General features: G+C 38.9%; 1 protein-coding gene across 8 annotated transcripts in view; it reads right to left on the bottom strand.

The window, feature by feature from the left end:
* Positions 1-6,774: 6,774 nt before the first annotated feature.
* Positions 6,775-12,510, bottom strand: part of LOC118414587 (Kv channel-interacting protein 4-like) — a 62,612-nt gene continuing 56,876 nt past the window's right edge. For 7 of the 8 annotated variants that reach the window (XM_035818737.1, XM_035818736.1, XM_035818735.1 and 4 more), the window contains 3 exons: positions 12,396-12,500; positions 9,496-9,558; positions 6,775-8,046 (listed from right to left, as the gene is read on the bottom strand). In XM_035818737.1, coding sequence (XP_035674630.1) covers positions 7,999-8,046; positions 9,496-9,558; positions 12,396-12,500 — 216 coding nt within the window. In that variant the 3' untranslated portion in view covers positions 6,775-7,998. The remainder of the gene's footprint in view (positions 8,047-9,495; positions 9,559-12,395; positions 12,501-12,510) is intronic. The other variant, XM_035818739.1, reaches the window with a different exon arrangement.

The raw sequence follows: 12,510 nt of genomic DNA, 5'->3' as shown, positions 1-12,510 counted from the left end.
CTAGTTAGATATATGTCGATATTCGCAGGTCATCCAGCTCAACCGCCGGTTGAATACAATACTCAGAGTAGGGGGAGGTACTTCTATGCAACAAATGCAGTTTTTGATGAAATACGTCCCTAGAAATATGAAGTTCAACAGGGACCATCTGAATGTGAAAATAATAAGATTTGGTCCACTTTTAAATGCGAACCCCCTGTACATACCCCCTGAAGATTTTACTATGGTAATGTACAATGTACTACAAAACCATGCGAAACTTGCAACATGTCCAAAATACTCAACCCTTAAGTTGGTACTTTGACATCCCTTATCAGTATATTAGATTAGGGTGGATAATTCCTATGCCTTATTCAGTAAATATCCTGCAGCCGTAGGCTGAATTGTATGAAAGCTCCCAAATTGTTTTTACGTTTTGTCCAATGAGTGGTGACTTTCAGCGCGCCCTATGTAAGCGCACCTGTACTACAAGCAGAGGTGAGGTGAGGTGGGGTATTGTGACCTTTTAATCAAATGCCCGTTTTCTGACCGTACTCCCCACCAACGGACAGAAAACGGAGTATATGATAAAAGAGTCAAAATATTCCCCACCAACCTCTGCTTGGGGAGGATACTAGTTCTTACACACTCTTCAAGCAGAAGTTAGGCTTCGAAGAAAGAAAACCTGACTAAATAAAATACCTTAAAATGAAATTTAAAAAAAAACAGCCAGAGCCTAACCTCTGTTTGGAGAGTGTACTTGTAGACATTGCAGACAAAAGGTATCTAAATCCACTCTCAAAGATGGCAGTTTTAACAATTCAGCATTTGAAAATAAGTGAGACTCGTAAGTATACTCTGATTGTTTTGAGATTTAAAATATGTATCCAAGCTCTTAATTGAAGAGAGCGACAATACCCTGCCATGACTGACTGACTGATCCAAGCTCTTATAGAAGCATAAGTACATGATACGTGGGTTATATGATTTTTAAAGTGGGAATGTAGTTTTGTTTTTGTCTGTAAACGTGGAGGGATTTTGATGCGTTTTAGTGGCTTCTCTTGTAATCGTTAAAGAGAGTTCCGGAAAGGGATTGAATACGATCGTCTTTCCCCACTTTAGAGGTGCAGTTTTTTTTGGATATCCGTTCGCCCACTTGTACCTCGTGTATGACGTCATTTATATGCCCCACGACGATCGTGAGAATCCATTAGGCCGGACACAATTCGGCTGGACAGGTACGGGGCAGTTCAACAAAATAACACTGGTAGCTCACAAGTCTTTCTCAGAAAAAAATCTTCTATATACACACACAGAGGTCTATCGTGTGCACATAGACTTCGTAAGTACAACAAAACCCTAATGTTATCTTGACGTAATAAATCAGAAAACTCTTAGTGATAATTCTAGTGAGTGAGTGAGTGAGTGAGTGTTTGGGTGAGTGAGTGAGTGTTTAAGTGAGTGTTTAAGTGAGTGAGTGAGTGGGTGGGTGGGTTGGTTCGTTGGTTGGGTGGGTGAGTGAGTGAATGAGTGGGTGAGTGAGTCATGAACTATGAACCATACGCAATCAATCAAACTGGAGTAAATAAAAAACATGAATGATTAAAGGATAGAATATGAACTGAAGTGAACACTGAACACCTGGATATCAGAATTGTGAATATCTCAGGGATTACTTATGTCTTAAGGTCTTAAGAGATTTTTGGTACTATAATATATATCAACGCAGGTGTGGCATTTCCAGAAATATTTAAAGGCAATACAACCGCCTGTACTAAAGACCAATACAAAGCCGCGTTTATCTATTTGAACGGCGTGTGACACAGACTTATCCGCTGCATTACGTTTTAACAAAAGTAAACCAGTAAAGTAGGGTGGGACTAAAGTTAAAGGTGGTTTCTGGAGCGTGTCTGGGTTCGTCCATAACTTGTTGTCTCTGCATATGTCTATTATCAGTGACCTGTACCTAGCCCGCCGAGGCATGAATGTACAATAAAGATATTTCAATCAATCATAACTTGTGGCGCTTATATAATCAATTGTCAATAAACTTTACTCACAAGATCTAGCTGTCTTGTAACAGCTATTAAAGGATGTGCGGTATAAAGTATACACGTGTTTAAGTATCGATGGTATTAAAGTTTCTACGTACCAAGCAACGTCACTCTGGATAACCTAGGCTAGTGTACATGTCACACGCACTGAGCCTCAGTGAGACTGACTAGCCGACCTTTACCATGTGTATGCACAGACCTTGGCCTCTCGCTGGAGATACTAGTATAGACACTGTAGACGCTATTGTAGACCATATAATATATATATGTGTAGTAAGTCGCTGTTGTAGACCATACACGTGTAATGTGAAATGTCGTTAGTGATTGTTATTCTACCCATGGCAAATCCAGTTTGTGTGATCTTTGTCCTTGTTACATGGTGGTTGCGTGGCGTAATAGCATGGTTTGTGGCCCAGACTATACAGGTCCTGGGTTCGAATCCTATCATGTTACTGATATCATGCCCTTTGTAAGATCTTGTGATATCCACAGGATAGTTGGGCGTGCTGAACAGCCAAACCAATGAAGAATAAAATAGATATCTTTAATACTTTCAGAATAATGTTCTAACAGTGCTTTCAAAACAGGCTATGGTAAGGAAAGGACACGCGCAGGTTCGTTCGTTTCAATGATCAAAGACAGCAAGGATTTATTTTGTCTAATCAAAGATGTTACGAAAAAAAAACACATCCTTGGTTGAATAATGTGATATCTCCCCAAACTGTAGACCGTAAATTTCAGGACATTAGAATTTAGAGCATCCTAAACATGGGCGATTTTGTTGGCAGCACTTTGGTGGGAAGCGCCGTTTCAAATACACGTCATAACAGATTTCATTATCCATTTTCTAGGTATTAAACCTTTGGAAGGATATGGCGCACATTTAGTTGAAAGGGTCCGGACGGATATTGGACGCCCCAACGACACACAAAGAGTCCAAGAGATAGGCGAGGTCAACGACCTTGTTGAGGTGTAAGGGTGACGGATATGACGTCAAGTCGGGTTTGGGAGGCACGCCCCCCGGGAATGTTCGAGCTGTCTTAATCATAACACCGGACATTTGCTAGTTTAAGTAGAAAATGGTTGAATCATCCTTTAAAAAACTCCAGAACGGCTAAATTTAGGATACTTCCCACGCTCACTACTGGTTCGGTTCGGTACACACGCCGTGAGACACACGCACCCACATACAATTGATTTTAATCAGCTTTAGCGTAGGAGTTAAAAAATCTATATGAAAGAATGTGTTATTCATTTCCAATTGAAACGTCGATATGTATTGCTCACATTCGGCAGAAATAGATTTTTGCCTTGCCGCGATAGCGGCATGGCCTTGTGGCCACTATTTTCTTGGTTGGATGGTTGGATGGATCAATGGTTCAAACAATGTTAACCCAGCCCTTCCAAAGGCCCTTCCAAAGGCCCTTCCCAGTTCTCTTTCTCGAGGACAAACTTACGGCTTAGGCGACTAACAGTACATCCCCGTCAATCTTTATACCTCCCTTTTACGCATTCGATAACAGTTGTGGTCGGTACTGAAAGCCTCTTAACATCTGGTTACATCGAATGAATGAAGCGTTCGTATGGTAATATTTCAAATCCATTGAAGTAAATATATAATCAAGTGAATTATCTCGCATAATAATTTGCATTACCTATTCATAAAGATGAAATAAATGCCTAATTAGACCAATGCATTGCATGTGAATATATAAGTAGGCAATGACGTCATCGAAACGTCTCAAGAACGTTTGACTAGGTATTTCAACGCTACCACGAAAACCCTCTGCCGTACGCTGTTTTCCCCGACGATCGCCCCGATTTGGCCGGGCGGCGGCGCCCGTCTTAGTCATGAAACTTACATGTATGTAAAATGTTTCTTAGTAATTTTTTCTTATTAGTTTATTGCTTTCTTTAGCATATTGCTTTCTGTAGCATATTTTACATATGGATCATTGATTGGCCTGTTGTGTACTACTAGTATTTCTTTTTACTTGTTGAACTTGAGGCACCATGGTAACTTGAGGTACCTACAGGGTATGCCCAATTTTTAAGAAAATCTCAATTGTATTTTCAATGTCATCGTTACTGTTGTTGTGAATCATCCCTTGCCTCGTTCCAAGACTAAAATACCATTTTGTATTTTTTTCACTTGTTGAACTTGAGGCACCGTGCCCCCTGATATGGGTCAGTCGGGTAACCTATGCCCAAATTTTTCAAAACACTAATAGCATTTTTGTTAACGTGAAAAATTTGTGCAACCAGATTGTGTATTCTTTGTCAGATTGTGCCAAGGGTTTTTCTGGTGTAGCAGAAATCATAAATATGTACTTACCTGCAATATTATACTCTTGTCTCTACTATCAGCCAGGTTCCTACCGACCGGGCGAGGTTGTCGCAGTTGGTACTGAGATTCAGTCGCAGAAGATGGCTCAGAAACAGTGACACTTACCTCCTTCCATCTTGTTGCAGGTATTTATCTACTTAATCAATGATAATAAGTTAATCTATTCCTTACCCCAACTTGCCTTTCTTTCTTTATTGAATTCTTCATTTCATTATTGGATCATTCTGAATCTTTCGTCACAAGAAAGAAAGAAGTCATAAGAAAGATTATGATGTAGATGAACATCAGACGTGGTACTGGAGTAGGTCGTCATCCCCTCAGATGGAAGAACATTATCACCATGATGGTAGACATGTTAATCATGAAACTCAAATAATTTTGTTTTTCAGGTGGAGTGTAGATTGCACCAAGTACCAGATGTAGCTGATATAAGACTGGAGAGCGGAGCGGAGATATTGAATGGTAGAGGTCAAACATAATGTTGACAAGTTGTGCAGCCAGTGCTATTAGCATTAAGTTTGTTAAAGAATACTGTTGCTACCAGTAACCACAGAAAATGATGAGTAAGCCTGTTGTTTTTGTAAAAAGTAGTTTACATGGCATTATACTATTTATAGTATTGATTAAATAAGGAGAAGTTCATGTACCTGCAAGTACATCAAAGAAATCTGTGTCGATTGTATGTATCCTGAAGACTGAGCCTTTGACCTTGAAAAATGTTGAACTTGTCCTAATAAATTTAGTGTTTACACAATGTCTACCTATTGATATTTTATCTCTTATTAGTACAAACATCTGTCTTCTATATTTTATTACAAATGTATCTAAGTGTAAAGTTGTACTGTTGATACAGTGTAACATCATGGCTCAACATGAAAATAATGCGACATATTCACACACTTACCTTTCACCTTGACCAAGTTGACCTTGTTATAAGGCAATTAATATTGCTGATATTCTATAGATGTGACATTGTTGGTAATATAACATACCATAATGTTGTGTACATTGCCAAAGTATATGAAGTATGATATTTAATCTTCTAACATGCGACTCAACTGGTGCAAAAAACACCATTGACTGTACCCAAAATGTGAACTTTTAAACCCAAATTTACTTATTTCTTAAAGAATAAGGTAAGATGACAATTATTGTGTGAAAGGACACCAGTGGGTGCTGCATACATCGACCCTGTGTAAAAGCATAATAAAATGCCATGAATGTTCAGAACTCTGTGGAGTGATTCTATGTAGTACATATTACGGGGAAATAAGATAAAACAAGCTTTGCAGCCTTTACTTACCTTTTCATCACCCCTCAAAAAAGGTATTTTTTTTTTATTTTCATCGTTTATCGCGCAGCCGGCCATATCTGAGGGTAGGTTTTGGCAACTTTGTGGAGCCATATCTCAGCAACCGTTCAAGCCATTCGCTTCATCTAAAAAGCATTTTACTCCTCTTGGTTAGCTCTTTCAGAAACAGTAAAAACAGTCATTGTATTGTGTTTTTGCCAAGGCACAGCATTTTGCCTTGCCGGGCTTGAAGTGCTGACCTACTTTTTCCTGACGATATCCCTAACACGCGGCAAGGCACAGCTTTTTTTAAAAGATTTCTTGTTTCTATAGAGACGCGCAGTTTATCTCGCCATGTCATGTAAATATTCTTCGTACGATGAGTGACGTATTTACACTATTCGTTATGTTTTCGGTAGCGTTTATGTGTATGTATGCGTATGAGTGTACGTGTGATGCATATGTGCGCGCCCCATCAACATTAAGAATCCGACAGGCCTTATTGTGCTATGCAGGAACGTTGTCTATAAAGGCGACGACTTCCCCGTGCGGATTCGTCATGCACTGCATCAATGGTCTTCAGAGCGGTAACGATACTAGATACTAGTAAACTAAGTGTGACATCAGGAACGGGTCAAAGGTGTGCAGCAGTCTGTATCTGCCCCCGTCTCGGGATGGTCGGTAAACCCTAATGCATATGGCCTCTTTCACTCCCCTTAGTAAATAATCCTGTTCAATGTTGAGAATTCTGACTTTGTTTAATCTCACAGAATGTCCAAAGGATTTGACGTATGATGTGTTATGAGACGTTTAAGGTTACAGAACACGGCCGTCTATGCTCCTATGTTCTGTTTGTTCACTACCATTAGAATAATAGCGGCTCTCCAGCATCCTGGCCCTTTTCCCCAAAGCATATCCAAGATAATCCATGCAGATCCTATGGTATCATAAGATAGTATCAAAAGCTGCCATAGAAGTGAAGCCAGCCTTGGAGTGTGTTTGGCTACCAAGTGGCTAGCTATTTTATGCCACTGGTAAATCTGCCTGGAGATTAGTCCAAGAGAGTTTCCAGTCCACAAGTAAGTAAACACTGCACTCTATTCTCCTCATTCAAATGTAATACACAGATTTTATTGTCGAACAATGTTCCCAGTCATGAAACAAGCATTATACAGCTATTACAGATGATATCTAGAGAATCTGATATTAACTTTGAAAGTTCGTCTGTGTTGATAGAAATCCTTCTGAATCAAAATTTAACTGAGTGATTTCCAACTGGACTTATCCAAATTTTTGACTGTCCATGTTATGCTGATTGAACACAAATTAACTCCAAGCAGAGCTTGGATCAAAGTACATGTAGTAGTCAGGATTTTTACTGGCTCGCTTCCCTCACACGCCAGTAAAAATCCATGGGTATCTCTGCAACCCAACCTCTGCTTAGAGGATAAGATACTGAGTCTGTGAGCAGTGGAACCTAAGACTCAAGGAACTTGACAAAAGCAAAAATTTGTGTACGCCCAATTTTTTTGTTGGAAATTACAATACAACTTTGGTCCAGAATCAGATGTTGTCAGAGAAGAATGGTAAAAACAATATGTTTACATTTATCTCAATGTACATTGTACACCTTCGAAGTTTCACATAATGTTCATAATGTCGATTTGCATGCACCCAATACCACTAGTAGCACTTCTGTACAACAGACCAAACCTTCATGTACAAAAACCACAATATTGTGACATGGTTGTCATACTAAAAGATACTTGTGTACGTACCACAAGTATACATGTCTTGAGCTTTGCCTCTAGCATGTAAATTACCAATATCTCCTTCTCAACGATTTTGACATGATGGAAAATCTTTGGCCTAAATTTCTGTTTTAATGCTATGCCCTGGTCCTTCAACAAACTTCATAAATATCATTTTTACTGTTTGATCAAGTTGATCAAGAGACAAATCACACTTGACCATGAAAAATTAATGTAACCTCTCAAATTCAGTTTAAGCTTGTGTAAATAATTTAGTTCATGTACACATCAATCTCAACATACAAAATCTTAGACTCAAACATGTTCACAGACCTCTCCTACTAGTTAAGTAGAAAGAAACTGTCAATGGTAGGTAGAATTCCTTTGCTTCAAGAAGTTAGACTTAAGTTTCACTGTAACAGATGATTTTGGTTCATAACTTATGAATGAGTGTATACATCTCTCTCTCTAGGTAATATATATTATATATATTATATCATATCATACAAGGAATGAAAACAAGACTTTCACCAGTCCTACACCACGATAGAATGACATGTTTCACTGGTGTGCAGTTCACAGGATGGTGTCAAACACTGACATGGACTTGGTGATGTTCTCATCCTGAGGGGAGAAAATCAAACATTTAGTAATGATAACAATGTAACAACAGTATTCTATACATACCACATCTGGTGACTTCTGGAGCTACTGGTACTAAACATTCAGGTCCACAGGATCAGGTCCAGGTCCAGACCTGAACTAAACTAGGTACCATCTGGATAGTAGTTTGGTCTGGCATTTGTTATACATGATATTAATTTGCTTCTCTGCTATTCTGTCCGGGAACCATGACATCTCTTAATGTCTGGAATTGTCCAAATTTTGGACAAGAGCACTGATTGGTGAGCGGGTTCAAGTGCTTGTTCGAACAGGCGGTCCAACATCAGAAACACCCTCTGAACGCTTGTTTGTTGTCACCCCAGCAAAAGTTTGAATGTACAGTTCTCCAGTTAGCAGAAGCAAACATAGGAGCCACCTCAGGGTTACTCTCCAAGCAGAGGTTAGGCTCCGGCTGTTTTTTTAGTCGTTTTTATCGGGCTTTCTATTTTGTCATTTTTCATGAAGTACGCCAGCCTAGGTTTTGATACAGCAAGATACAATACAACATAGAAAGCCCGATAAAAACGACTAAAATAAACGTTAAAAAAACAGCCTGAGCCTAACCTCTGCTTGGAGAGTACCTCAGGGTTGCACAAGTCCACTAGCCTGATTGTCCCGGACAAATAAAAGTGCTCATTAGGCAAGTGAATGTCCTACCCCACTTGTCCGATCAGGCAAGTAAGATTTTTCCATGAGAGAGATTTTGATCTACTTGTTACTTTTCAGTCATGGCATCAAGCATTGTTCAACGCAGAATGATAGAGCCAATAATAAAAGAATTCCATTGCTGGAAGAAAATATATGTTACTTGAATTTCGGGCAAGTGAAAAATTGGTTCGGGCAAGTAAATTTTTTATGTGCTTGCCCGATAGAACTAGTGAATTTTAGAAAACTTGTCAAAACCTGCAACTACTACCTGGATGGTACCCAGGCTAGACCTCAACCTTTCAAATAGATTTTGTAGTAGTCGATATCATACTTTTGGCTCAATAGCACTCGCCTCACTGCTTGTACACTTGTCCTTTCTGTGTTTATTAACATGTCATAAAGCTAATGAGAAATTGATAAAGTCTAATGGCTTAATTAAATCTGTTCTGTATTGGCCCAAGTTTTTACAGTATTTTCATGGAACAGTTAGCCCAAAGAAGTGACTAACCACAGCTGGCTGAGATTATTTGATTTTCTTAATCAGTCCAGAATCTAGTCCAGCAATTTATTAGGTAATTTTTTTTCAGACCAGTCTTGCAAGAAAATTACTCTAAAATTTCTAGTCAATTCTAGGAAAATAATCTACTCTACAAAATACTATTGAGTCCACAATGACATTATACACGACTATATACACTATGTGCAGTCTTTTGTGAATATCTGATGACGTCCCGTCTCATCAAGTTAGGATAATCCACTTACATTTTTACATGTTTCCATAAACTCGTCAATGGTAACCACACCGTCCCTGTTCTTGTCCATTTTCTGCAAGAGAAGCGTGTTTCTGGATTGAGTGATTTGGGCAGACATGTGACCCTGCCTTAGTTTGAAACTTTTTGAGCCTATTAAGCAAGGCAGGACCGCAGGTTGTAACAGTTCACCTTTATCCGTGGGGTAAACTATATCCATTCCTTTAAAAAAAACGGTATTCAGAAATATCAAGTTGGTGGACCATGGCTTCAAATTACAATATTTCAAACTACCACAGTTTGAAACCACTATCTGTCGACTTGACATCCCGCATCTAAAAGCAACGGATATAGGTTACCCGGCGGATAAAGGTGTTACATGCACCACTCCAATAATTCCATGTTAAGATATTTATATATACCATGTTATGCTGATTTACTTCACTCTTAGGTAGTGGAGAATTGTTCTTCGCTAATATCTGTTTGTCTTTTGTCTGTGTTTCTGCAATGCAGTTTCCATATGATCTGCCAGAGGGCTCTTACCATCATGTGAGGAAGAGAAGTCTGCTATCTCTGATTGCCTTCTTAGATTTAGCTCACCTTTTCTGGAAACATCTTATGTTACCTCCCATCAATAAGAAACATTAAACATTACAGGCATAACAGGTAGACAATAAAGATTCCTTTCAAAGTTTCAAAATATGTATCAGGAATGAATGAAAGCATAGCATTCAATTTCAAGTATGCACCTAATGTCCTACTTTGCATTGAAACTGTCCTAAAATTAACATTCTTTTTGGAGGAGGGAAAACTTTGCTCACGATCACAAAAAATACAATGAATTCAGATACATGTAATCTAGAGCAATCCATACCACCTGCAAACCAAATGTTGGTACCTGAAAACACAAACTCCATCATTCAGAAGGACAGAGGCTTTTAGGGAAAAATATTGTGTTTCTGGTTGCCTCACTGACCTCTAGAAAAACTTGCTGACCCTTTCTTTGGGATCAACTGGCAAAGGAAACAAAATTTTCCATTTGACACCTGAGGGATGAAAATTTCAAGTAGTCTTTCAAATTTTCTTAAAATCTCCTTACAAGGTGTAATAGACAGGAAGTCTAAGACTAAGAAGACTGAAATGTGTACGAAACATAATAATCATGATAATTGTTCACTTTAATAGAATATACCTGTGCTTGTATGATGTATATTTTCATTCTGTACAATTACAATATGATGTTGAAATGCCATTGTTTGGATGGATCTCAGTTTTACATTGCTAAATTCCAATGTTATGACTGTAATTTGTTTGGGACCCTGATCAGAAACACAACATTTTTCCTTAGGCCTGACCACAGGCATTACTAACAAAGTATCATATCTTTGTCTATCTACAAGTGTAAGTGCATTGTCATGAATATTTGACATGTGCACACCTATCAATGGCATTCACTGGGGGAAGGGGACTTCACACAAGATGGCAACAAAACCAAAACAAGAAAAAGCAGACCACAGGCATCTACAAAACATATTTGGCATTTCTTCCCAACTGTCAGTGTACATGATGGTACAATCTACTAGACTGAGTAATTTCTTCTGCCCAGGACAGCTGCAGGTCAAGATTTCAGAATGTCATGGTTGTTGTGCAATTCAATCTTCAGAAGACATTCTAGAAAGTTGAAGATTTTAGGTAATAGGCAAGAGTACCTAATGTGGTTTCGGTTGTGGACTTAGAATCTAAAGGTTTTGGTTCAAATACCTAATACGCACCAGAATGGACCCCTTGACTCTTTTTGATAAGTGCGGTGAGTTCTCGCCTGCTGGAGGTGTGGCTTTCCTCAAACAAGGGGCCTCTGGCTTTATGTCACATCCAAGAGGACATCCCTAGGCAAAGGTATTTATGTCACCTGCATTTGGTGATGGTTTTATAGATCTAAAATGCCTTCCCAAGGGAACAAAATTGGATTTTGAATAGATCAAAACTTACAGTCAGGAAATTTTTGATGCGTTAAATGTTTTTAAGTTGGTGTTTTTGGTGTTGACCTCAAAACTCAAGGTGATCACAACCACTAACACAAAGATGACCAGCAAACTCTTAATTTTACTGCACTACACAATTTGAGTGCGGTAAGTCTTCTGATATTGAATTATCACAAGTACCATTACTCTGTGACATAAGCTTTATTGTGTATGATAAACATGATTTGGGGGGGGGGGTCTCTTTTTGATAAATCATGCTGTAATGTTACATACAAATCATACTTCAGTATCGCCAGTTTCTCGTAAAATTGGTTTTGGACCACCTAGTGTAGGTTCCCTTCCGGCTGCCATTGGCAGGTGCATTACACACACATAAATGAGTCTTACAACCAGATAAAGAAGGTTGGCAGAGAGAGAACTTGCTGTCCCAAAAATATGCAAACCTGCATACATTCCCAGAACACTCACAAAATGTACTACTTGAACCCTCAGCATGCATGAATCTGTGTATCATTATCCATTTTTGGGTTGGTGGAAACATCAGTCCAGTACATTCTATAGCTGGACAGGCACCAACTGGAGGCAGCATGCTTAAGGTTGGAGGATATGTCTAGTATAGTCTTTTATCTTAAGGTTGTGAACATAATGGGAATGTAATCAGGGCTATTCCATCTTGATGAAAAAAGAAATAAAAAAGACGCAAACAACAAAAACGTCATTTTCGTGAAGCATCAAAGAACCAGAGAATAAATCAAAGAAAGAACGGTTTAACAGTTTGAGCTGGTAAACCAAAAACGAAGGAAATGAAAAAAAAGTTTGTAATGGAATAGCCTCAGGTTTTTGGTTGTGGAGACAGCATCGAACGCTCTCGTTCCAGCCCCTCTTTGTTGTGAGTCACTGAGAAAAGAGTATTGTCGGTATGTCTGGCTACCTGGAATACTCTTTCCACATGATCCCCTGGTGCATTTTCACTTATGGGTGGGTCAGCATACTTGCCCATCATGTCATATATTGCTTTGACTATGTCTAACATCTCCTGTGGGGCA

This window comes from Branchiostoma floridae, chromosome 4 (genome assembly GCF_000003815.2).
Source record: "Branchiostoma floridae strain S238N-H82 chromosome 4, Bfl_VNyyK, whole genome shotgun sequence".
Classification (NCBI taxonomy): Eukaryota; Metazoa; Chordata; class Leptocardii; order Amphioxiformes; family Branchiostomatidae; genus Branchiostoma; species Branchiostoma floridae.
This window is presented reverse-complemented; position numbering and strand designations above follow the sequence as displayed.